The 27,790-nt window shown below is 37.8% G+C and overlaps 1 protein-coding gene across 1 annotated transcript in view; it reads left to right on the top strand.

Annotated features, from left to right (window-relative positions):
* The window catches only part of CD36 (CD36 molecule (CD36 blood group)), a 33,546-nt gene extending 7,507 nt beyond the window's left edge, over nt 1–26,039 (top strand). Inside the window, exons 3-14 of the mRNA XM_084279234.1 lie at nt 8,062–8,222; nt 10,319–10,463; nt 13,214–13,393; nt 13,526–13,617; nt 14,036–14,082; nt 16,338–16,407; nt 19,088–19,275; nt 20,102–20,220; nt 21,650–21,723; nt 22,442–22,496; nt 22,693–22,857; nt 23,590–26,039. Coding sequence (XP_084135360.1) covers nt 8,062–8,222; nt 10,319–10,463; nt 13,214–13,393; nt 13,526–13,617; nt 14,036–14,082; nt 16,338–16,407; nt 19,088–19,275; nt 20,102–20,220; nt 21,650–21,723; nt 22,442–22,496; nt 22,693–22,857 — 1,296 coding nt within the window. The 3' untranslated portion in view covers nt 23,590–26,039. The remainder of the gene's footprint in view (nt 1–8,061; nt 8,223–10,318; nt 10,464–13,213; nt 13,394–13,525; nt 13,618–14,035; nt 14,083–16,337; nt 16,408–19,087; nt 19,276–20,101; nt 20,221–21,649; nt 21,724–22,441; nt 22,497–22,692; nt 22,858–23,589) is intronic.
* Nucleotides 26,040–27,790: the final 1,751 nt, after the last annotated feature.

The raw sequence follows: 27,790 nt of genomic DNA, 5'->3' as shown, positions 1-27,790 counted from the left end.
ATTTCTATATTGCCATGTTTATTTGCTTATTTTCTTTCGTGCTTCACATGAGGATCCAAAATACGGTTTTCAAGATGTGTTTTCAGTAATATAATTTAGAATTAAGCATTTTCTATTTATATTTTAATTATGATTGTTTATGGCTTCTTTAATTTTTTTCCTGGTAATGATCCACTTGTTTATTTTTCTGCATTTTGTTCTTATTTTGGCACTCACTCCATGCACTTATTTTTACCTACTGGAAATAATCCAGTCAAACTTCTGATGCAAAATGAATTCACCTTCATGAATTCAGTTTACATTCTGTGGCTATGTGATCCAACTCAATGTGTTCCACAAACCTGCAGGATCTGATCATGCATATGCATCTTCTTGATTATAGGGTACAAGAAATGAAGTAATTGCAGTAGAGACTCATAGACCTGGAAGCCACAATTAATTTTCTGGGTTTTGATTTGGGTTTTTTTTTATATTATTTTATGTTTTTATAACCTGGTTTGACTTTAAAGAAAAAATAAAGGTTAATTTGTTAAATCTTTGGTGAAAAGGGCATATAACTGAGTTTCTAAATCATGGAGTAATCTGGAGTGAAAGACTGTGAAAGCCATGAGGTGTCCAACATGGAGACATGAAATCTCCTTGAGGTCACTGTAGTCATGGTGGGTTGTCCTACAGTTAATCATCTAGAAATCTTGAAGTCTTTGTCTGGTGGTTAGTCCTCCTAATGATCTGCTGTCGCACTTAAGAATCTGGAGAACTTGGTGATACTTTTTCAAAGGCTCTTTTGGAAAATGGCCCTGAACTCAACAGCTATTGAAGTCAGTTGAGGAGGTGAATACATGAACTCTCAGTAAACGTTCAACTCTCTGTTGAGCTCCTGCTTAGATTCTAGCATCACCTTTTTATAAAAGTTAGAAAAAATGGCTTCTCTGTGACTCTTCAATTTTGTCAGCACACTTGGTGAAAACCTAACCGTGGAGAAATTCTCCAATTCTTATTGCATACTCATGAGATTTTCAGATTTATAGAGAATAAAAATAATTCTGATTAAATAATGTCTCACCCACCTTGCAATATTTTACAAAAAGAATCATACTTTCTATCTTTGCAAAACAATTTAATGGATTGACATATTGAAGAAGTAGCAGGTTTTCTAGAAAGTACATAATTTTAAATCTATGTATCTCCTTACATTAAATATTTACTGTGAGTTAATCCAGAGTGTTGTCTTAGGCCATTAAGTATTTTCAAAGTAAATTACAGGTATTGGCAATGTTATGTGTTCATCTGTTTACTTATAATAATGAACCAGTTACCCAGCATGGTTTGCAAATGTCTACATGTTAAACCATGCCTGCATGAGTTCTTAGTGGTAAAGTATTAGAGTAATTTTTCCCTCAACCTCTTTATTATTTTCTGCATTGTGATCATGTTTCAGATACTTGTACCTATTTCAAGGCAGCTTGTTTGATATATAAAGAGGAAAATCTTTACCAGTATTCTTATAAAACATAAAAAAGTAAATTTGTAGAAGCTATATTTATTTAAGCAAATGCACACTTCATTTTTTTTTCTAAGTACAGGCCATACTAGATTATTTTCATTCTATTATGCATGCTGAGGTTTCAGTGAGACTTAAGGCAATTCCTTTTCAGAGAAGATATGCCAAGGTACAACAGCCAAAATATGGGATCAATTCAGCAAATGCTCAAGAGGGACTTGAATTTAACTATTTCTGATTTACTTGTGTTGATAAAAGGGCTAGTAAGAAAAATGTTTGTTATTCATTATAATTATATTTTAGATAAATACAGAACTGACTGTAAAGAACACAAGTCTGCTGAACAGAGCATACTGAAAATACACTTCTTTTTCCCCTAAAATCCTGCACTTTTGGAAATTTCTTTTTTTATTATTTATTTAAGGAAATGTTTGGTAGAAACAGATCAGTTTCAGTGACAATTTTATTTAGAATTTCTCAAGAATAGAGACTCTAGGACAGGGTTCTCTCAGATGTTCTCTCAGATATGGCCTGTAAGCATTTATAATTCTGTTTGGACTCTTATGAGTCAAAGCTTGAATTTAGGTCCTCACCCACTGGGTGAAAACAAATGTCAAAATGCTGTATTTTTAATGAAAGGGGAAAAAACCCACTATTTCAGATATCACCATTACAAGCAAAATTATATATGAAATTCTGCACAGTCCAAAGCTCGAAAAATGACCCCTAGTTGTTCCTCTGCCTAGCCTACCTCAGAGTAAATTCTTTATTTGCACAAGTTGGCAGCAATGGAGTTAAGACCAAATTTAAATTTCTAGGGGAAATGAATGCTACTACAAAATATTATTGCTGGATTAGGGAATCAAATGTTGATTATTTTTTTTTTCATCCTGAATTAATAGTTTTAGGACACTTCTTACCATAACAAGCCAAATGTTCATAAATTAACTTGTTATCTAGATTTGGTCAAATCACATAAACATCACTTTAATCTCAAGCAAATCCAGATGAATTTCTACTATCTCCCAATAAATAGGGACAACTTGCATTTCAAAAATCAGTGTAATGAATAGTTCTTACCGTTCTTCTGTTCTGCTAGTGGTGGAAGCCTAAGCATGTTTCCCTTCAGCACACATCTCTGCAGCTTAGCAAACCCTAGCAGCCTCATTTCTCCTTTACTGCAGTTATTGAGAGATAAGCCTGAGTAAACACTGCTAGACATATTTTGCTGGAAAGCTGCATACTGTTGTTGCAGCAAAGAGAAAACATATGCAAGTACATAGACAATCTCAAGTGCTCTTAGAAATTTGACAGAGACTCTCAGAGTAAAGGCTGTTATCTCCTAGCTGGCAATCCTGTTCTCCACCATGGTGGACAACCAAAGATGTCAGTTCTTCATGTGTTACAGTTTAATAACATACATCTGTGCTTCAACACAAAACACATGGCTACCTTCTCTAACCCCAGACTGCTCTAACCATATCTCAGAGCTTTTTGGGATAAGCTGTTGCTACTCCTGCCTCCAGCAGCTGTAAAGAATTTCAATATTTCATGTTTTCTGAATCTTTTCAGAGGCCCTTTAAAGAAACTGTCACTTGAAAAGCACACCCAAAATAACACACCAACAGCATCTTGGTAGGGATGCACTGAATGAGATTAGTATCAAGTTATTTCAGATCTTATAGTATTCAGGGAAAGGAGACTTCCCTATTAAAAGGTGCATTTGATTTCAGTACCAAAGGGCAAAAATACAAGTTTCCCCAAATAATCTATCCAGAGGTAAGAGATGCGTTGACATGAAGACTTTAGGGGTTAAGAAAACTGCCCTTGATAAGTTAGGAGTGAAACATTAAAGGTTTTTTCAAAATATATTTTGTTTGAGACTATTAAATGCACATTTCAACTGACTGTGAGCATTTTGGTTGCACATTATCATGTCTATTATCAGTATTATTAGATATATAGCATGAAAAAAAAATAAACAAAAGGAAAGGTGAATTTTAAACAACAGATAAGAAAGCTTGTATCTGATCTCTTAGAAAGGAGATATTTTGGCATGGCTCCATTACTACTTTTTGTATTTCCCTCCCTTAAAGCAATATTAGTTATTTAGGCAAAATTCCCATCAATCATCATAACTTTATGATAGAATGTGTGTTTTTCTCAGCTGATAATTTTTTTTTTTCAGCCAGGTCTAACCACTCAACCCTATTGGTAACTGATTCATTTGTCAGAATCTTTATTGCTGTTTCTCTAAGGATTTTTGCTTTCTACCTGAGCATGTCAGCTCGGGACATTAACGGAAGCCACATCTTACTTAATATATCAAATTCCTGATTAATTGATAATGCAGAACCATCTATGATTTGCCACAATACCTCAGTGCTGCACTCTTTCTGTAGAGTCCTCAAGGTTAGTCTCTGCTATTTTTAGAAATAAAGCTATCAATTTTAGCTATTATTATGTTTAGCCATCTGTCTCTCTACCTATCTGTTATCTGCAATTGGCCAGATTATAGCTCCTCAGCTACTGGAGGCATAGGAAACACTTCTAATTTAAAAGGCTGATTGGGACATTCATATGTGAATTCTTTATCTAAACTAATGAAGCTAAAGCAACTGCTGGTTCTCAGCAAAACATAAATGATCTACTCACATGTATTCCAGCATTATCAATGATAAACTTGATTGGCTTCCATAATATTTTATGATCAAGGAATGGAAAAAAGACTTAAAGTTTTGATCCAACAAAGCCTGAACAGAAAGGCTAATAAGCTAATAATATCATTTAGAATCATAGAATCCTAATATTAGTTTTGGTTGGAAACGACCCTTGAGATCAAGTCCAAACATTAACCTACACTGCCAAGTCCACCACTAAACTATGTCCCTAAGGACCACATCAACACGTCTTTTAAATACTTCCAGGGATGGTCACTCCACCACTTCCCTGAGCAGCCTGTTCCAATACTTAAAGAGCAATAAATAGCTATTTGTACTTTTAGCTGCAAAATGGGACACGATGTCATGGGAAGACAGCACTTTGTCTCACATTTTGTATTTCTCCATCAGGAATGATTTAGCACAAAGGAACAAAATACAACAACCTTCCATTACTGACTGCCCAGCATTTCTTGAATTTATGCATTGCCAGTTGACCCACCATAAGTAGGGGAACAATTGTGTCAGAAACAAAAGGGGTTAAAGTTCCCATTGATTTCACTCAGTCTTGCACAGTTAGATCATAAGATGAACTTGGCTGTACTGCAATTACACATTGTACAGCTACTTTTCTTAACGATAGTTAACTATTGCATAAGATACTAGAGCTGATTTAGGTTGACCAGGGAGTTGAGAAGTGTTTCATACTATCAGATGTGAACTAGTAGTTCCCCCAATTACTTTATCTTTCATAATATCACCAAATATGGCAGTGTTACTAGGGGAATATGCAAGTGACCAGCTGTAGAGAGAAATAGTATCAAGGCTGGCTTCACCAGTGATCAGCCAGCCAAAACCCAAGGTCTTGCTGGTATGTGTATACTAGTTTTGTAAATGAAGACATAAATAAAGACAGACCTCAAGATTTTCTTGTGCTTTAACCCATCATTTGTACTCTTTAAGTATGTGACAGAATCATACACACCTCCTTTGTAGGAGAAACATTATTTTAAAAAAATGCCTGAATGCCACTGAAAGTAATTGTCTTGCTCCCTTCCTCCGTCTCCTCTTTTGTTCTGCTGCTTCCCTTCTTTAAACTCTGGTTCTCAACTGATTCTTCACCTACCCACGCCATGGGGCCAACTTGCTTACTAGTAGAAAGGTAACCCAGTAAAATAAAAAAAAAAAAAAAAATAAAAGAAAGAAAGAATCTTCCTCCAGTCCCTCAGGCAGAAGCAGCTCCCCGATGAATGACTACCAGCACAAGGGAAAGGGGAGGCATGTGGATCAGGTACCAGGGGCTGCAGGAGCTGGTCTGCCCCTTTGGCTGTAGTGCTGCCAGGTTTTATCAGTTGTCCCCTTGAAGCATCCCCTAAGTGTCTATGGTGGCATTTGCACAAAGTAAATGGTGAGCTGCAAATCCACATGCTGTGACCTGGCTGTCCTACCTACTCTGGTCCCAGGGGGATCTTCATACAACACCCAAATTAATTCCTCTCCATTGGAATTTTCTACGGGTATAATATGCACATGGGAATTCTTGCATGAAAAATAAAGAACAACCACACCACCTCTTTAAGTGTTCTAGATTGATAAGAAAGTGCATTGTACAGTAAAGTGCAGTAACAGGCAGTATAGAAGGTACATGAAAAGGCTCATCACAGCCTACTGTCTCAGTTTACACGGAAAGTTGTCCTGGTTGTACTAAAAAACCAGTATAAAGTCCTGCACACTCTTAGTAGAAGAGTGGAAGAACTACACCCTGTAGTAGCAGGGTGTAGCTACAGCTACACTGTAGTAACTACTCTGCTACTACAGCTACACCCTGTAGTAGCAGAGAGAGGATAATAGACAAAGATCCGCCCATTAGAAAAAAAAAGATAATTTACATGGAGAAAGCTGTGAGAAATCATGTTCCTTATATCTTTCTAAGTCAACACAAAGTCATAAGATATGACCATTGCAGAATAAACATTTTCAAAGTGTCCAGCATATCTGAAGGTATAGGTAGGCTGGGGCCTATTTCCTCTCAAGGATAGGAGGAGAGGTCCTATGGCTCAGGCACTCTGAGCAAACTCTGCAGTGGCAGGGGAGTTTGCAAATCATTCTGTGCTATGATAACCCCTAGCAAAGGGTTATATAAGGTGAGGGAAGAATGGATGGAGGGAAAAACTTAAACCTTTTAGGAAGTAAGTAACACTACTTTAAAATCTATTGTCATGGGGTTAAAACTTCTCCATTCACCTCTATGCCTGTGTGTTGTTGATTTCTAGAGACTCAGTTTGTCCTCCTCACTATATAGATGGCAGGAATCCACAAACATTTCCCTATCACAGTTACATGGAGGCAGGAGGTCAAATGGCATCTGTCTCTGTCCCATAGGTCACAGACATAGGTCACAGACAGACCCTGAGCAGAGTGAGTTCTGCCTTTCTTCATATCAGCATACTTCTCCCAGATCCTTTGAGCAATTCTCTGTGGAAACCAAAAAGGTGATTTCCAAATCATGCAAACTTCTTGCTCTTCACCAAGGAGATGGTCTGCCCCATGCTGGATCACAGCTTGTGGCAAAGCCTTTGTCCTCCTGAGGTTTGCAAAACAAGGCTGAAGAGATTTTAGCTGTCGGGTCTGAGTGCAAGACTTCAAGTTGGTAACACATTTGCTGCAATGAGGTCTCCTTCCCCTCTCACACAAATGCACACACATTATAGAAGATATTCAGACAGGAAGCCCAGGGCTTTACACCACCAGCAAAGCATTAGCGACTCTACATTACAAACAGGCTTTCTACAGTTCTCCAAGATATGACATTCATTTCTAACTGCATTTGTTCTTAATTGATAGTATCCCCTTTTTTATTTGTTTGTTTGTTTGGTTGATTGGTTGGGTTTTTTTTATGGTGCTCACAAAGCAAACTTCAGAGGCAGATAATTAAGGTAGAAAGAAGATCTATCCACTTGTGTCTGGAAGGATTCCAGCCTTTTTCTTCAGGAGACCCTGTAAGCTGAGTAAATTAACTAATTAATGTTGCACAACTGTAAAAAAAAAAAAAAAAAAAGCATTTTATTTGTTGGAGCCAGGTAGCCTAGATTTTTCTCATTAAAAAACCCAAACCTTTTCTAAATTTTTCCTAACAAGGGGAAAAACTTCATTATCCTCTAGGAAATATACCTTCTAACTCTTCTTTTCCCTGTATAGTCATAAGGATTGATTTGCCAGAGTGTATCCAAGTACCATGGACATAAAGCTTTTGGCTACTTAAGAGTGATTCCTGATGTCCTGTCTTGTCCTTACAGCCATATTCTTCCTTCTTTCCCTGGACTTGGAAAACCTGACTTACAGAATTATTGAAACTAGAGCGATTTCTTAGAAAGTCTCATTTTTTGGTGACATGATTTTTCTGACAAAAAACAGTCCTGCAAGAACACTCTTAGCTTTCACTGACTGCAAAATGACATTGTGCATGAGTAATGTTCATTTCCACTTCTGGGATATTAGCAAATGTATGGAAGTAGTTTATGAATTCTAAAAACTGCTGGGTAACTTTCAGTAATTCAACTATATTCTTTTTATAAATAATCAGTGGATTTGGCAAGTTTTTGAGAACTAAGGCAGTGCCCAACCACAGCAATAGGAAAGCTGTGCTACTGGCTATGGTAACAATTATATCAGCTTTGTGGTCACTTGTTTTAGGGGGATTCATTTTTGCTCTCGCTGAGTAGGAATGTCACGCTGCCTTCAAATGTTGGCCAAAAACATGTGATTTAAGCCTGAGATGGGTGATAAAACTAGTGGTTTTTTTCCATTTGTTTGGGAATCTTCAACAATTGTCCCGAAAGTAAATGTGGCTTGTCACTCAATTTTTGTGGTTAAATTTAACTTTGATTTTTCTTCTTTTAGGAAGTTGTCATTTCAAATGGTACCATTGCTTTTGAAAATTGGCTTGTGCCAGGAAGTTCAGTTTACAGGCAATTTTGGATTTTCCATGTGCAAAATCCTACTGAGGTATTAGACAAAGGAGAACGTCCAAAACTTGAACAAAGAGGACCTTACACATACAGGTAAGCAAAGCCTCTGGAATATGTGACATGCCATAGTAGAACTTTTGTTAAAATCAGTGAGTTCTGTGGGGTTAAGATTTATTTTTTAAATTCCAGCATTGTATTTTAGACTTGACAAAACTGCCTAAATTGCAGCTACACACAGCAATCACAAAACACTTTCTGTATTGGGGCTCCAATTGGGAAAACACATATAGAAGTAGGTAATTGGGTGTGAATCTGTTTGCTCTTGTGAAAAACAATTGCTCATTAGCAACGTGTTTTGCCACACCACCACTGAGGCATGTTGCACCTGTTCCTGTTCAGAGTTTGCCAACTTTTACATAAAAGAAAATATGCCAGATGTCCTAAATCCAAAAGATTGTCCATCATCCATATATCACTCATATTTATTTTAATGTTTTTTGTTTCTTTGCTCCTTTATGTCTTATATTTAATCTGTAGCTGTTCCTTTTTTTTATTGTTCCTCTGAAAAGCATTCCTTTTACTGGATGTACTAGCCAGGGTCTGGATGCAACAATCTATCTCCATTCGGGGAAGATTTTAATCATTTGCTTAATTTTAAATGTGATGTTGACAAAAGACTAGTTGATGATTCTTGTGTCATTAAGTTCAATACCCAGTTACAACTGGCACCCTTGTTACAGAGTTACTTTCCTAAAATGGTATTTGTTTCTTGATATCTTCGTGGATGTATATTATGTTCACAAGATGGTTTTGCGTTGCAGCATCTACAGCTGAGATGCTTTGTGCCTAAAATATTATTTATTTCTCATTCAAAATAGAGAACTTTCAGTTCATAAAGTACCTGTGAAAACAGGAAATGGTTACACAGGAATCAGGAAACTAAGAAATACGGCAGAAGGTGAATTCCTGCTAAAGAGACGTGTTTTACTCTGGTGGTGGTGCTGGTACCTATTTTCTCAGTGACAAGCTTCTGCTAGAAGCTTAGATGAGATTATGTAAAAAATGAAGGCTAAAGCTCTTCTTTCTACTGAAGTCAACCCTGGGATGTTGGGTCAACCTGGGTCACTCTGACACTGAGTCTCTCAATCTCCCCTTAAATATATAGGTTTTTATTACAACTTAGAGCAACTGGCCTTGAAAACACATCTGTCCCTGAAATTCTCTTGGGAAACCTTGTTTCGAGTTAGAAGTAATAATTAGGAAAAAAAGTCTCCCAACTTTCAAGTAGGATGTCTACACATTAGGCTATGAATTAAAATGGGATGCACACAAAATGATCTTGAGAAGCCAAGATCCAGATGCTTTTGGGGTAAGGCCCACCTGTACTGGCTATGTCTATACCATGGGAAATGCTCCCTGAACCTTTTGGTACCCCAAGCCTGGACTGGAAGATCTGATGAAGTACACTGAAGATCCCTTCTGGGATGGGGCTGGGACAAGCTTTGTGGACCCACAGCATAGACTAGATTTTGGATGCTGCCCCACAGAGGGGTTGGCAAGAAGACTGGTACTTGAAGTGTTGAGCTACAGCACCTAAAGAACTACAGCACCTCAGATGTTTGCACCCTAATGATCTGCTGACAGGGCATGCTGGAGAGGCTTAGAAGAATTTCAGTGGAGCTGAAAGACTGTTTCTAAATCTCCACATGCATATGAAATGTTATCAGAGGGACTCCCATTATGGATTTAACCTCTAATCTGTTTTGTTGCAACACAGGCCTATTAAATCAGACCATAAGACTGTTTATTAACTATTCTGAGTCACCCCCCTCATTACATGCAACCATGAGAAGGCTTAGGAAAAAAATGTGACAAAACATAATTAATTTAAAACAAAATATAAAAAGAAATAAGTTTCATTATTGAAATAAAAATAAAAAAGAAATATTTTTTCCATTTTTGTATCAAAGTTCCATGAGGCACTAAGGACATATTTCCAAAAGAAAAATATTTTAAAGAAAATGGAATTTTTACATATAATCACATTAAAAGTTTATAATTATTTTAGTGGTTATAAAATGGTCATCAAATTAAAAAAAAAACCCTAAAAACTTCAGTCAGGCATGCTTACGTGTTGTGTCAAAAATAAAATATTAAAAGTATTCTATGTTTTTATTTTATATTTCAAGGGTGCGATATTTACCCAAAGAAAATATCACAGAAAACTCTGATGGCACTGTATCCTACATGTTGCCTAACAGTGCTCGTTTTGAACCTGATATGTCTGTTGGGACAGAAAATGATACCTTCACCTGCCTCAACCTTGCTGTTGCTGTAAGTAAAGAAACAAAACTATAACTTCCACATTCAAATGTTGACATGCTGGAGGAAATAGGGGAGCAGTTAGCAATAGTGAAATTGCCACAGGATTGGTGGCTTGTCTGTGAACTCAGATGACAAGAGTGTCAGTTACACCGAGGACAGCTGTATTACAGTCTTTAAAACCAAATAAAATTATAAGGACATATTGCATTTATATTAAGGTTTCCTTATATTTCCAGGGTAATTTAATGGCAAATTAAAATTGACTTCATCCTGTCAATATAAGCAAGCTCATCAGTTTAGATGGGATGTATCAGAAAGCATCCTCCTAGTTGGTTTTAGTGTGGGAATAGTTTGTGGATAGATTCCCTTTCTGTGTGAGGTACAGCATGAACAGTAGAAGGTGCCTTTGCCATACCTTTTCCAGAACATCCTCAATCTTGCTTTACAGGAGAGGCTGCATAAAATCCCATGCTCTGTATATGCATGGCCTTGCTGCCTCAACTGCTTACTCCCCATATTGCCCCTCAGCACGACTGCATCCCTGAGTTCTCCAGTCCTTCTGAGGCCTTACTCCTTCAAAGGAAAGCACAGGGTTCCTCACATAGAGTGGTGATAGCCTTCTCCAGTTCAGACATTTCATATGTTATCACAGGCTGAGAATGTTTGCCCTTGACTGATGTTTGCAATTTTCATAATTGTATTCAGGCCTTGAACTAACTCTGGTGTCTGCACGTCAGTGTTCAGGACCACTATGAGAGAGGGGCTGCTAGGGACAGAGTAAAGAGATGCTTGGTGTAAACACAGAATAGAATCGTACCAGCAATTAAAATCATAGAAGAGGCTGTGTTGGAAGGGACCTCAAAAGATCATCCCAGCCAATCTTTTCTGAGAAAGGCCTTTATGAAATTTTCTAGCACCTTGTTCAATTGCACCTTGAAATCTTCCAGTGATGGGGAGACCATGATGTTACAGGCATTGACTCGTCATGGTAAAAGATTTCTTTGCCTATCAAGATGAATCCTTTCTTAGTGTAACTTGTACTCATTGTCCCTTGATTTCTCCATGTTGCTTCTTGCAAAGAGTCTTCATTCTCTTTCTAGCTGCCCTTTAAAAAGTACTGGAATATTGTGTGAGGTCCCCTTGAGATTTTTTTCTTTAGGGAGAAATAACCTAATAAATAAAGGTAAATGACCTCATTCAGACTATCTATGTTCTGACTGTGTCCTAATTTAGGCCAACAACCCTCTTATGAAAATTTGTTCTTGTTCCATAAGCTCAGAGTTCTTTGTGTCACAATCATAGAATGGTTAGGGCTGGAAGGGACCTTAAAAATAATCAAGTTCCAACCCCCCTGCCATGAGCAGGCATGCCTCTCACTAGACCAGGCTGCTCAAGACCCCATCCAACGCGGCCTTGAACACCTCCAGGGAGGGGGCATTCACCACTTCCCTGGGCAACATGTTCCAATGATTTAACACTGCACAGGTTCCACACTTTGGACCATGTAACTCTTCATGTGCTCATGGCGGGAAGTATCTATGTCAAAGCAGTTGGGAACAAAAGATCCTAGTTCTATTTTGCTGTACAGAAACAAATTGGTGCAAGTCTATATTCCCAGACAAGCTCTGCTTATCTCATTTGACAACAGTGACTTTAATCCACCTCTGTATCATAACCTTGTCATCAAAATGCTCACAGGGGAATTCAGAGGTGTTTTACATATTTTCTTAAACTTGAGGGAAATGAACCCACATGTCCTCTATCTCATAATCTTTTCATATCCATATTTTCTGCTTACTCTGTTTTCAAGTTCACACAAAAGTGAAAGATTCATGGGGTTGAAGGGGGCAGGAAATGAAAGAAGAAAATTCATATCTCTAAATATAAAGAGATGTTCACCTATTGGGCCTAGGCTGAACATCTGTTCTAAAAGAATAATTTGGTTTTACGCAGATTTGCTCTTTAAAATTGTTACAATTTCCTGCTTTACCAGATAGGCCAACATAGATCATTCCTGTTTGCTTTCCATGAGTTCCTTTAGGGACTTGACTTTGTGTTTATGCTTCTGGGAATGTTCATTACAATTACTGCTAGTAAATCTACATTATTTTTCATTGAATTAGAAAAAAAAAAAACAGTATTTGGAATTAAAGCTCTTCAGAATGGACTTGTTTGTTGCAAATATGAGTTCTTTCTGGGTAAAGAAATAATGGAGATTGAGTTTTATGCAGGATGCAGCAGTATTTCTGCTTGTGTCACAGCAAATCTAAACCAATTAGTTATGTAACAAGGCTTGTATAGTTTTATTTTGTGTTTACAGTTTAAGTGAGTCTGAAGCGTTTGACGTATGGAGATGATAGAAAAGTGGTAGGAAACCAAAAGACGTACAAACCATATTATGCCCACAGGAATTTGAGATTATTTCTTCGAGATATTCAAAAGCCATCTTGCTCTGGTCATTGCCAAGTGGATTTTGGTGGTCCTGGTTGAGCAGTGAGATTGAACTAGATGACCTCCAGAGGTCCCTTCCAGCCTCAACTGTTCTGTGATTAGGAATGATCTAGAGAAATTAGCTGCTTTTGTGTCAGTTATGGCAGTAATTATTTTGTTAAGGAGTGTCAGTTTTAAGTAGAAACTTAGAATGAGCTGCAACTCCAGAAACCAGCTTTGCCAGAGAATTCTTGGAGTCAGTCTCTCTATTTTTGGTCTAGAGCATATGCAGAATTTTATGCTAAACATTACCTTTGTTGCTGTTGTAGGCTGCACCTGCCTTGTATACAAACACTTTTATACAACTACTGTTAAACACTTGGATTAAATCTTCTAAGTCATCCATGCTGCAGAACAGAACAGTGAAAGAATTACTGTGGGGATACAAAGATCCCTTCTTAAACAAAGTACCCTTCCCTTTGGACCCAGTTCTGGGAGTCTTCTACCCGGTAAGTGAAACCAATGAGGAGGCAAATTCTGCAGATGTAATTCTATGAATAAAAATCAAGGTAGCTGCTGTGAGAAAGAATGATCTGGTTCAGTACTTCTAACTGTTATTCCTTCTTCTGTGTCTGTTACAGTATAATGGGACATCCGATGGACTTTACAAAGTCTATACTGGAAAAGAAGATATTAAAAAAACAGCGATAATTGAAAGCTACAAAAACAAAAGGTACCATAGTATTGTATAGGAAAAAAACATGCTTATTTCACAGTATGGTCTTTAAGTCTTGATTCATAAGTTATGCAAATAATTGGAAAATCTTCAGAAATTTAAAGGAGTCTGGATCAAACCCTGGGCTTAGTAAAACCACCTCTCTCTTTTAATTGCTAATTGCATTTAAGACAGTTATTGATTCTTTGATACAAGTAGTTATTTCTGTTCTGCATACTTAAGTAGCTAGATCCCTTTTACCCTATTCTAATGCCGCATATAGTTTATGTGAATAAAAAAATTAACATCTCTATCCTCTGATTTTACTAATAGATCAGGCTTATACTGGAGCAGTTATATGTATCAATATCGGTGATGAATTCTATTGCATGGTATAATAGACTACATGCAGCATAATTTTTTTTTTTTTTTAAAGGAATCTTTCATACTGGGAAGGTCACTGTGATTTGGTTAATGGCACAGGTGAGCCTATTAAAGCTTTTTAAAACTTCAGAACCTTTCCTGATATTGCAAGGGAATAATGAGATACAATATTTAAGATAAATCCCCTGTGTTTTGACAGTTATGTATATTAGATGTCCATATAAATATGAATGTATACATACTATTCGGCCATGCATACATATATGTGTATCTGTTATTTTATATATATATATTTATAGTATATTACTTTATATATACATGTTCACATATCCTTTTCAGCTAGAGTAGATATGGATGAGATGAATGAAATAAATGCAGCTCTGCTTCTACTACTTTTTATGGTACAATATACCTGAGATTCTTTTTCATTGCTATACTAGTTTATAATTGTCTTTGCATTCTAAGAGTGAACCTTCATTTACAGTGTTAAAAAATAAAATTAAATGCACCAGAACAGACAGAAAAGTTTTTTAATGAACTATGAAAAGAAATTGAGATGAGAAGAGAGAAGGCAGTCAGACAGGTGGTTTAGAGGCAAGTGAAGAAGAATGTAGAAGTAGTTGAGTTGGGATAAATAAACTAGAGAAGAATATTTTTGAATTTGCTTTGTAATGTATATTGAAACAGTTGAGTGGTTTAAAATATATTTGTCCAACATGATATTTTTCTTCTGGATGCATGAAAGTATTGCTGTAAGGACACTACAGTGGGTTGAGCTGAGGGAGGCAGATGTCATGGTAGAATATTTGGCAGAGCTGCAGGTCTTCAGTGGGAGTATCAAAATAAGCATGGTTTTGGGTTTGAGTTTTAGGGGGGGGGGGGTTGGTTCTTTACCTTTTCTTATAACCCAGAACACATGGCCAATTATTTTGAAGTATTTCAAATCAATCACCAGAATCTGACTTTCAAAAATCAAGTAAATTAAGGTTTAGTTCCTTTTTAAACTATGTAATTAATTTTATAGGAGGCAATATTTTCTTAGGTTCTTGGACTTTCCTTCTTTCTTAAGAAGCTTGAACCCTTTTTCCTCAAGGTCAGCTTTTTTTTTTTTTTCCCTTTTTTCCAAAACTTTTGGGATAAACACACTCAGCTGACTAGACTAAGTGCAAGTGAAAATGTGGAGATTTTACTTGTTAGAAAAGGTTACACATAATTTACAAGAGCATTCATTGTCAGGAGAGATGATGTCTTTAGAAAAGCTACAGGCTTAAAAAGTCTGGTAAGCTTTCACACTAAAGCGCAAAATGCATAGTATAAATAAATATGTAGACAGAAAGATTAAGCAGTATTCTTGTATAGGGCTTGAAGCGAGTCTGTGTTTGCAAACTCTCCATGACTGCCGAGATTTAGAAACAGTGTCTTGGATGATCTTGGATTTTTCTTTGAGAAAAAAAAAAATGCTTCTGCCAGCAGTGGGCAAGTGGCAGTATGTAATTCAGCTTTTTCACTCTTGCCAACTAGATCCAAAGCTGTCACAGATGTTTTCAATCCCTTGGTTATGGCTGCTGAGTAAGAAACTAAACAGAAATTGTAGCAAGAAATAACAAATGTACTGGCTAAAGGTTTGTTGCACCACCTTGTTTGGGAATGGCAGAGGTTCCTCTTACTTAACTTCGGATGCTTGCGGTGCAGGCATGTGCATCTGAACTGGCTGTGCCCTTTTTATAGCGAGTGGAGAGAAAGACACCACCAAAGTGCTACTCCTCTGACCTATTTTGCGTGACTACCATGGGGTGAGATGGATTGCCTCTCAGAAGTGCTTCCTTCTCTCCATTATCTACAGCGAGAATGTCATCTTACAAAGAAGAGGTCCACTTGAGCAATCTTTGGTGAAAAAGGGTTTAGGACTGATTATTAAATTGTCAGTTTTGAAGTCTAAAGCTGTGTTTCTTGTAATCGCTGATTGCCACAACTGCAGGTGAACCAGGCATCTCTAGAAAGGTTTAGGTCTTTAGACTGCATTACCCCTGAAGTAATGACAACAGGTATTGAGATTCGTATTAATTAGTATTTTTTTTCCCATTACATATTTTTTAATGGGCGTGGTCATATATTTTTGCAGCTGTGAAAAAAATAGCTGCCATAATTTGGCTCACTTTCAAAAGCAATACATTCTTATCTATGGAGTGTGTCACTGAGCAATAGCTTACATAAATATTTTCCCCATAAATGACTCATTTTGTTTACCTTTTTCACAGCTTGATAAGAAAGTACCAGCTCAGTATTGAGCTAGAAATTAAATCATGTCTTCTAAGTAGAATTGCTTTTGAACTTTTATTTTATTTTATTCACAGATGGGGCATCGTTCCCCCCATTTGTTAAGAAGGATCAGGTACTGCGCTTCTTCTCCTCCGATATTTGCAGGTAGGCTGGTCCTTTCCTGGTGTGCACACACACCTGCCTGTGCCACCCGAATGCTCTTTTGTTTCAGAGGGCAAATGCAGTGGTTCTGCTTGGGCTCCCATTGCTTGAGACAGCTCAACATAAACATTTCACCTAAACACAAGTCAATTTGTGAGCTGTGCTGGTGATTCAGAACCCGATTCAACCACTTTTATTTATGTCAACTAGTGAGCACTTTATGGTATATTTTATTTCAGCTATTTACAGAAGTTTATTTCAGCTTGTGATGGAAGTTTCTGGTCACAAGTGGTGTTTCCCAGTGGTCAGTCCTGGCTCCAGTCCTGTTCAATATCTTTATCAATTACCTGGATGAAGGGATCAAATGTTCCCTCAGTAAGTCTGCAGATGACAGTAAATTGGGAGGAGTGTTGATCTGCCCAAGGGTAGGGAGGCTCTTCAGAGGGATCTGGACAGGCTGGATCAATGAGCTAAGACCAAAGAGATGAGATTCAATGAGGCCAAGTGATGTGTCCTGCACTTGGGTCATAACAACCCTATGCAGCGCTACAGGCTTGGGGAAGAGTGGCTGGAAAGCTGTCAGGCAGAGAAGGACTCAGGGGTTGGTTGAGCACCGACTGAACATGAGCCAGCAGTGTGCCCAGGTGGCCAAGAAAGCTAATGGCATCTTGGCTTGTATCAAAAATTCCGTGGCCAGCGGGTCCAAGGAAGTGATTGTGCCCCTGGACTCAGCATTGGTGAGGCTGCATCTCAAGTACTGTATGCAGTTTTGGGCCCCTCACTACAAGAAAAACATTGAGGTCCAGGAGTGTGTCCAGGAAAATGCAACCAGGCTGGTAAAGGGGCCGGAGAGCAAACCTTATGAGGAGCGGCTGAAGGGTTTTTTTAGCCTGGAGAAGAGAAGGCTGAGGGGGGACCTTATTGCTGTGTAAAATTACCTGAAAGGAGATTGCAGAGAGATGGGTGTTGGTCTCTTCCCCCACGCAACAGGTGATAGGAGGGGGGATGGACTCAAGCTGCATCAGGGCAGGTTCAGATTAGACATTAGGAAAAAGTTCTTCACCAAAAGGGCTATCAGACACTGGGACAGGCTGGCAGGGAAGTGGTTGAGTCACCAACCCTGGAGGTATTTAAAAGACAGGTAAATGGGGTGCTTAGGGATATGATTTAGTAGAAGATGGGTATAGTTGGACTCGATGATCTCAAAGGTCTTTTCCAAGCTAGTGATTCTGTGAAATTCTGTGAAAAAGATTCAGAAATATCTGACATTGTTGTGAGCTGTTACAGATCTATGAAAGACACTGAGGGCTCAAAGTCTTGAACTTCTCCTAAGACCAGGAGCCAGCCTGTAAACTGCCTTACTTGGTCTGAGAAGGCAATAGGTACAGCAGGGGCCAGTTAGGCCCATCTTGGGCGTTTCTTCAGAACATCATTTGTGCAGAACAGGATCTACTGTCATCTACTAGATACTCAAAATTGTTTTCTCACAGGATATTTTTACATATTTTATTTTTATGTATTTACAAACAAAAAACCCTGCTTAATAAATTCCTTCCTGATGTCTTTTCAGCCTGCTGCTTCTGCTGTGTCTATCCAGTGCCCCTGAGTTATCCAGTGGGATCACTGAAAGCAATGTTAAAGATTTAAAGTGCATCACAGTGTATTTGCTTTGGGAGGTTCGACCTCTTTATTTATTTTGCTGCCTGGAAACAGCTGTTTCCTTTTAACTAGGTTTAAATAGGGCCATTAGCTTTGCAGCCTGTTTGCTTTTAAAGAACAGTGTTTTTACATGAAGATAAAGTTGGGATTTTTCGTTGGGGTTTTTTGTTTGGTTTGTGTGTGTGTGTGAAGTAACTGTATTTCCAAATTTGAAAATATTTTGCAAGTCCTGAAAAAGTGGATTCTACACAGAGCAGAAATGATAAAATTCTTTGGATCAATTCCACACAATTTGAGAGATTGTTCTGACCATATGATTCTCACAAGTAATAAACAGTGAAAAAGGACAGTAACAATTGCCCCAAGGTAGTGTTGAAAGAGATCATAGAAAATATTTCTGTCCATGTTGCAAAACCCAGAACCCTTCTTTTGTTTGGTTGTGATACAAAGTGTTGCTGCCCTGGTTACATTACTCTGTAACAACCATATCTCTGTATCAGTTGATAATGTATCAGAAGAAAGAAGCTTAATTGGTATTCTGATTCATCTGCAATGAAATAAGGTTAAAGGGAGAATGGTGCCTGCATCATAAAGCTTAGATTAGTATCATAATGTCAGCAAAAGCCAATAAAAGAGCAGATTTATATTGGTAATTATCTCTACTGTAGCCCAAAAAGTTTCAAAATTTCATAAAAACAGTCAGTGTAGAAATGTGTAGGGGAAAGAGCTCTTAGTTAGTGTGGTGTATAATTTTTATTAGTAGCCTTAGTATTTTTGTCTGTCTTTTTGTGTGCTGTTGTGGTCACTTCTGAGGTTGTACATCCTTTTGTGAAAGTGTAGAGTGTTCCCCATTACAGAGGAACACCCCTCCAGCCTCTGAACAGTGTCAGTGGAGCCCAGGCATCAGCCCTCTGGAGTGCTTGTTTCTTTAAGAGAGAGGCAGTCAAGGGATCCTCAAAGAGTTTTGCCATGAATTCGGATTTTTATTCCAAATGACAGTAACACTTTTCTCTTTTATATGCAGATCTATCTATGGAGTTTTCCAGGGCAAGCAGGATGTGAAGGGAATCACACTCTATCGTTTCTCAGTCCCTCGTGAAGCGTTTGCATCGCCTGCTGAAGTCGCAGATAATTACTGCTTCTGTACAGATGAAGTCATATCACAGAACTGCACATTAGCTGGAGTTCTAGACATCAGTGCCTGCAAAGCAGGTATAGCAGTGACACAGTACTGCCGAACAAGCCATTTAATGTGGGAGAAAGCATATGTCCTGTAGCTGATCCAGGACTTTTCATGTGTGTCCGTGAATTCTTCCACAGGCTGCCTTTGAGAACGTTCACTTTTCTGTAGCCTCATCTTCCAAAATGTGAACCATAGTATTTCGTGATTTTACAAATTGCTGTGCATAGTTATGATGCTGCAGCCTGTGTATTGAAACTGTAGGAATGTGAGTACAGAAAAGAGGATCCTATGGGTGCTGTATAAAAGTCAAGGATAGTCACAGTCCTTGTATTGGTGATAATTCACACACACAATATATGCGTGTACGTAACTATATACACATGCAAAGATCAACACACACTATTGGCCAAGGTTAGCACTGGTTTAGTAAAATAAATGTACACAGAGCCTGTGTTTGGTACAGAGCAGACAGCGTGGATTCCCTTCAGGCCTACTTTCTACTAAAACAAGATCATAGGATAGGGTAAACAGTGACAGGTCCTCACCTCAGCATGAAACTTGGAGCACTGCCAGCTCCACAGTGAGGACACGACAAGCAGGAGTTATGACCACAACTTATTTCACCTTACCAATTTTCCCAGTAACAATAGAATCACAGAAATGCTCCTTTTTTTTTTTTTTTTTTGGGGGGGACACACACACGCTGAGGGGGGGAGGTTTAGGACTATTAACATTTTTATCAGAATTGTATCTCTATGCAAAAAATGGTGTCTGCATGGAAAATGGCCTTAGAAGATGAGCACTGAAATAAGGCTTAAAGATTCAAGTGAGATTCTTTTTTTTTTTTTCAAATAGGAAGACCAGTATATATCTCTCTCCCACATTTTCTTCATGCAAGCGACTCTATATTGCATGACGTTGAAGGCCTGAGCCCGAATGAGAAGGAGCATGAGACATTTCTAGATGTAGAGCCTGTAAGTCCAACTATTTATTAATGATTATTCAGTAAACTTGCAATGTTTAAATTTCATTGTAGTAGAGTAGGCCTTTTACCAGAGGGACGAGCAGAAAACATAACATTTTCATGCTTGCTTTTGCAAGATCTGCTCACAAAAGTGCTATGGTTTTAGCAGGGGAAATTTAGAACAAACTTTATCTCACTCTGATCGCCAAAGTTTGGAAAATAAGTTTTGATATTTCGCTGCTGAGAATGGAGATTAAATAGATTCTGCACACTTTGAAGTATGCTATAGCTTTTCTATCACCTCCAAGCACTTTGAGAAATTTCTTTTCTATGAAAGTTCTGCTGTTCTCTCTATATTTGATTTTATTTTCTATAATTAGTCATTTTTGTATAAATATTATCTAAATTGAAATGTAATAAATATAAATCAGTTTATTTCCAAGAAAATTGCTAGAAGTGTGAAAAAAATAGTCTAGAACAGACTGTGTGACTAAGGTTGTCCAACAGAGCTCCCAAGCTGAATGAATTTATGACAGCTCTGTTATTCATTGCTTCCAATTTTACCTCTACTTCTATTCCAGCAATTCAGATTCCTAACTTTAAGTGTATTTCACAAAGTTTTCTGATTTTTATGATGAATTCTAAGGTTTCAATATTTTTTTACTCTAAATTTGGAAGAAAATGTAAAATTCAGGATTTTTCACTAATTTTCTTTTTATATAATTTGACAGTTAAACTATGTGTCTTCAGTGAGGAGATATAAAATTAATTCTTTGTTTCACCTTCATTGGAATAGAGACATGGATCAGAATTTCCTAAATCTGGTGTAAAAGTTTCAAGGAACACACCCTGTCCTGTCTTTGCGGAGGACAGAGTGGAAAACAATTATAGAATCACAGACTGGTTTGGGTTGGAAGGCACCTTAAAGACCATCTAGTTCCAACCTCCCACCATGGGCAGGGACACATTCCACTGGACCAGGTTGCCCAAAGCAAGGAAGACATAAATTAAGAAAAGGAAGAGATGAAGAAAAGATATGATCTTTTTTTGATATATTTGTTCTAATATGAAACATTTGTTTTCGGTCCTATGCAAGTTAAACATCCTTATTGAAAAGATAACTAATTTCTGGGCAAAAAAAAAATCTAAACCCTATTTTTATATGAGAAATTTAATGACTGATATACTATTTTTAATCTTTTTTCCCCCTACAGTTTTAATTGCAAATTACAAAAGTAACTATTGTAAAGCTACAAAACCAGAACTTGTATGAGAAATGAGAGACCCTTAGAAACATTAAAATTTCATAAAAATTGAATCCTTCAAAACTTAAGGTTAAAATAATACCAAAGTGTTTGCCACAGCCCATATTATAGCCTTAGGCATTGAATTAAAAAGTAGAAATTAATATGTTCATTTGGTTTTTTTTCTTGTTTTAGATCACTGGTTTTACATTACGATTTGCAAAAAGGCTGCAAGTAAATCTACTTGTGAAGCCTGCACCAAAAATTGAGTAAGTATTGAGAAGTATCATGCTTCATTATTTTGTTTTTAAAGACTTTTTTCAAGAGTGATTGGTCTACAAGTATGTCAGTAATAATGACTAGGAAAAGAAGCATTTTGTTTTTCTGGACAAAAAATTCAGTCATGTCTTTTCCAAGAACATAAATTTCAGTACAAGAGCAAGTCTTCTTAAGCAAGAAACCACCCAAGAATTTTAGCAAACATTTGATTTCCCCATAGAAGCTTACAAGGCAACATGTTCTTAAAAATGAATTCTTACAAAACACCAACGGGAGCCATGAGGATGAGCTAGAAGGCAAAATTCTGTGTAATAAATCCAATGAGAAAGCTTATATGTGCTCTGCCACTAGATGGGTTTTATGATGAGGGTTGATGGGTCTCTAGCTTGTTTCTTTTCTCTTCATTCTCCCAAATACACTAGTGTTCTGGGATATTGGACAGCTGGCAGGTGAACTTCACAATCTGCAGACCCTCCCACCAATGCCTAGCTGTGTACAGCCTTTCTTTCTGATTAACAGAAAGAGTTAGTTGCCTGATAAGTAAAATGGTTGTTATTAATTGTGGGCTTATGCTTTTTTCAGTCTAAAACTATACTAAAAATTTACATCTGAAAGGTATAAATGCATTAGAGGAGAAGAAAAATGTTTAGAGACAGGGTTTATGCATCAAATTAAAGGTAACATGCTGTACTTATTTTCTCATTTCAGAGCTCTATCAAAAGTTAAAAAACCTTATATTTTTCCTATTCTTTGGCTAAATGAGGTTAGTATATTTTCTGTTTATTAATGTTCACTGTTTAAAACAAGGGGGGAAAACCCCCAAGCTAGCTTTGGCTGTCTTGGTGCCCTGAAATTGAGCAATTAAACTCATGCCGTGATTTGCACATGCCACAGATATATTCAGCAAGTGAAGGCTCTCATATATAACTTTCCCTGAATTTTTTCTTGCACTGTTTCAGTCTGCTATTATTGGCGATGAGAAAGCAGAAATGTTCAGAAATAAAGTCACCGGTCGGGTCCAGATGCTGAGTGTGCTGCAGTTGGCATTAATGATCGCTGGTTCTGTGCTGTTCCTCGCATTCATGTGTTCTTTTTTCATATGCAGATCAAAGAAATTAAAATAAGTAAGTAAGCACAAATGGCTTGGTCCTCAGTGGTAACCTTTCCTCAGGGTTTCAAGAAGTTCAGAATCATTGTCTATTTAACTGTTCTTGTTTTTTAAGTGCTAGTAAATTCAGTAGTTGTTCTGTGGGAAGTCATCCACATAATTTAGCTAATGATTTAAAATTCTCTTTCCAGCCTTAATCTTTCAGGATGCTATTAACATACCCACGAGAGGGTATTTGGAACTATATCAGAAGACCAACATTTCTCTGTTTTTTTCCAAAATCCAACATGATTGTTGTGTGTTTATGAAAATAGACTTTTTATCCAAGACTGCTAAACTGTTCAGATGTGTCCTCTAGTACTTCTCTGGGACAGAGGCCACACAGCTGCAGATTCCTGTGCTCCTCCAGGATATACCCCTGTCTGGAGTTCAGAGAACACACTGCAAATTACATTTTTATTGAGTGTTGGATAGGGTTTCTCACTTGTCTCAGTAGTGCATTGATATCATGTTAGTCTAAACATCTCCTGAATGTAACAAGCCCCAAAAGACTAAATATACTCCTATTATGGGTAGAATAACCAAGTGGTGGATTAATGCACTGACACCTAATGAACCAAACACATCTTTGGAGTGATTTAAAAGAAGTGCAGAGGCGTGAATTTTATGGTGAAAAGTATGCTGTAGTAGAGAGACATTTTTAAGAAGACTTAATCACATGCTGATTTCTGATTTTTTTTCACTACAGGTAACAAAAGACTTCAGGTAGGCAATGTTTAATTGAAAGTTCATCCAAGCAGCATGTTAAAATTCAGAAACAAAAGGTATGATGCAAGGCACAGCCAGTCTACATGCTATGGAATTCAACATGCTTTTCCATTTTGAGAAGACCAACTCACTAACCCAAATAAGCTGATGTTTCCAAAGGTCCACAATACTGACATCACTACAGAGACAAGCGTGGAAACTATGCTTTGAAGTAACTTTGATTATTTGAACCTTGTTACACATTTTACATGACATTCAAGCAGACTGAAGTTGAGATGCACTTGGATTTTAGTCCATCTTCTGCCATTTATGCAACTTGTTTCTTTTTTTCTTCTGGGATTTGCAAGACAAATGAAAGCCCTTTGCTGATGTTCTGCCTCTGAGCACAGGCTGGGAATGACAACACCTTTGAGCTCATGCTGTGCTCTAGATGCTCTTATTGCAAAGTTTCTATCTGTTCCTTCAAGGAATGGAAGCTGCTGCAATAGAACTGCTCTTTGTCCTCTCTTCAGGGATGTGAATTGCGTTGAATGTGAAGTTTAGTATGTAAAGTTACTAACTGTAATACATGAAGTTAATAAAAGACTTACTAAAATATGAAGTTTATAAATTTTGTATGGAGATGGCTCACAGACATCACAGTTGTTGATATGTTGATATAACTCATCAATATTTGGCTCCACAGCTGCTTAGCAGTCTAAGCCAGTTCCTAACTCCCAACCTGCTCGACTGCTCTTACAGTTGCCTCCTGTGTGCTTTCTTTCTTGTCGTTGCTTGAACACCAGCCTCTGCTCTGCCCTAACCCCACTTTGCCCATGGCCTCCCTTAGGGAATGATATCATATATCACTTTTAAGGTCAAGAGAAAAAGTTCCAGAATGCTCCAGACACAGAAAAGTTCGAGATAATGATTTTGATCTAGCATCAGAGGGTTCCACTTCTTCACTATGGAAAGAAAACAGGTAGCCCCAATTCTTTACTGATAAACCATCTGCTACAAGGAAATTTGTGTAACCATTTGTTTAATGAGGTGCATCAGCCTGTAGACAGGTAACAAACACTGCCATCTGCGCAAATGGTTTACTTTTTTGTTTCAGTTGAATTCCATATCTTAGAAATGAGAGTCAATGGGGCAGATATTGAGTGGTGTGGGGTCTCTCCTTTTCCCATGAACTCATTGAATTCAGAACAAGAGCCTAAGTTCAGCACTTTTTAAGATTTGCTCTTGACTCTTTTGTCCCCTTAAATAAAAGCTGCAAAGAGACAGGAAAAGTAAATACGGGCATCTTCTCATAGCCTGGTGTTTGGAAATAATGTTACAATGGACTTAAATCTTTGGCTAGGTATCTTCAGTAAGGTGTTTTCACCCTTTGGGAATAAATAGAAAAACCCAACAGACTTGCATGCTGTTGTTTTATTCCCATGCACCTTATGGACAAAATGGTGAAGCTATCAGTAGAGCTGATGAATCACAGAAATCTCAGGAGATTATTCTTGAAGGCAAGGTCTCTGTGGTTCATGGCTATACACTTTTCTTTTTTTTTTTTATCGAGCCATGAGCTGGAAATGCAATGTAAGACAGCAGGAGATGTGAAAGAGGCATGACACTGAAGGGAAGCTCTGCTGTCTCTTAAGAGAGCCCATGCATTTCATTACTCATGGTCCTTGCTAGTCAGTGAAGAACAAGACCTTTCTCTTATCTTTACATTATTGCTGGTGTCATATGTGATGTTCTGTTCCTATATTAGTCTGGGGACAGACTGAGACAACTAAAGGCATACCTAGAGTCCTATGGACTGGTGAAAAAAGTATGAGGACAGTTGAAGTTATGAAGTCACTGTCCTCTCTGAGGCAAGCACAGCTCTGCTGTGGTTCAAGATCTGACACCAAGAGTTTATAATAGAATTAGCCTTTTGTGCCAGAATGTAGCACTGAGATCTTTTCACAAAAGGAACAGCAACAATGCTCCTGTTGGTTTTGATACACTAGCATTTCAGCTTAATTTTCTTTTGCTTCAAATCCATTGCCAGCAAGGTATTATTTGCTCCATTAGTGTTGTTTAATGCTCTGTGGTGCTTCAGCAGCAGTGATCTGGCAAGTCAGGCCATGATTTTAAATGTCTCAGGGCCCAATTTTGCATGCACACAAATACATTTGTTCATATGTATAATCTCATTGATCTCAATGCCGGTTTGGACTTTTGAACTATTTTCATCACCTAGGCTGCACTTGAATTATAATTAGCAGTTATTTTGTCCAAAGCATCAGTTACAGTTATTGTTAATTCATGTTATTAAGGCTAATGTTAAGTATTTACATTTGTTCAACCAATGCAGGATAAACATTTATCAATACAAATAAAATCAAGCTCAAGCTCTTCTTTCTGACATTCTTACGTCTAATTGTAAATAAAGTCTTCTGTGTTGAATAATGAAGTCTGTGTGTTTATTTTCTTGGTATTCTGGGTGTGTTTTCTTTTCCTAGAGCTTGATGTTATAAGATGAATAAGAAAGGGTACAGGTAACCTTGTTATGTCATTGTATTCTAGCACATCACGGTTGCTTAGAAGTGCCTATCACCTTTCATGTTGCCGTGTGATACATTATAAATACCAGCGACATATAATATTTATGCTCTGGATTACAAAAAAAAGGAGGAGACTTTCTGGGCAGAGCTGAGCACCAGCATGTCTGAAGTGAAGCAATTCTAAAACAGTGCCAGGAAACCAAGCTCAGAGTGACCTGCTTTCAGCACCCATGAGCTGGAGGTGTGGGCAGGATGGTGTTAGCACACCCAGAAGCACATTACAACATCCTTTGCTGGCTCCACTAGCCTGGCAGGTTGGGTGGGAGGTGATCCTGGGTTCCTCACCCGCCTCAGGTTCTTGTGGGGGAAATCACTGGGGAAAATCAGATCTGACCCAAGATCTAGCAGCCCACATACACCCCAGAGCAGGTGTGCCAGTTTGTGATCTCTTGATAATTATGCTTTCAAAGCCTTTCTTAAAACCTTTTCTTCCCACCTTGGCCCTCCAGTGTCTGTTAAGGTAACATAATCATGCTTCTACACCCTGAAAAAGAAAGAAAATTGATGTTTTCTCTGTGGGACAAAGCAAGGACTTGTTTTATTCATGGGTGCACACTTCATCAGTATTTTAAAAGTAATAAATTTAGTAACTAATAAAATTTGTTTACAGCTTCAGGTTTTTTCATGATCCATATAAAAACAAAATTCAAAGAGGTAAATGAATCATTAAATTCAAACTGAATTTATAAATAGATTCTATTTATTTTTTATTCTTTGTACCCTCTTTGCATACCAGATATCCCTGATGCTCTGTGGTAGCACCCTCTCCCAGCAGTACCCAAAAAAGCCAGGGACATGCAGCCAGCTGCGGTTGTGAACCTTTCTCAGCTCTACTGAGTAAGAAGGGAAGCAAATGCTTTGCAGTAGGCGCCACCCAAAGGACACACTGCTTTTCACAAGTTCTGCTTCATTTCAGCATAGGCTGTTTAAAAATAATGCTGGCTAAAATTCATTGATGCTGCCTCTGCCAGTTGACATCACGATAATAATTACAACACTTTAAAAGCAGTGAGTGAAAAAGCACAGCAGTTTCTTCGAGTTTCTGCTGAATGACAGGTTGTTTAAATGCAACACTAAGTCAGAAATTTTGATGTCCATTAATATTCTGGAGTGTTTTCCTAAGAACAGGGTTTCCCTTGAGTTCTGTGAATTGGTGTTTTATGAAATATGTTCCTGACGTAACCAGAAGCACCCGTATTTTTCAGGACTCTATTTCTTGCCCATCATCACTTGTGCAACACCAAGGATGTGTGGACAAATCGGCACATACATATAGACATGTGTATGCACTTCTATATGATCTAGGCTTTGGATACAACTTAAATATGTTTTCAGTTTCACCCCCACCAGAATATCTGCATGTAGGACTTGGAAAGTTGTAGTTTTGCCCTTACTTTTTCTTCTCAATTATTCCAAATGGAAAGCCCACATATGTGAATATTCTGTGGTGGGTTGACCCTGGCTGGAGGCCAGATGCCCACCAAAGCCATTCTATCACCCTGTCTCCTCAGCTGGACAGAGAAGATACAAAAAAAAGGCTTGCTGTTCAAGATAAGGACAGGGTGAGATCACCCACAAATTATCATCACAGGCAAA

This window comes from Gallinula chloropus (genome assembly GCF_964237585.1).
Source record: "Gallinula chloropus genome assembly, chromosome: 1".
NCBI classification, from domain to species: Eukaryota; Metazoa; Chordata; class Aves; order Gruiformes; family Rallidae; genus Gallinula; species Gallinula chloropus.
This window is presented reverse-complemented; position numbering and strand designations above follow the sequence as displayed.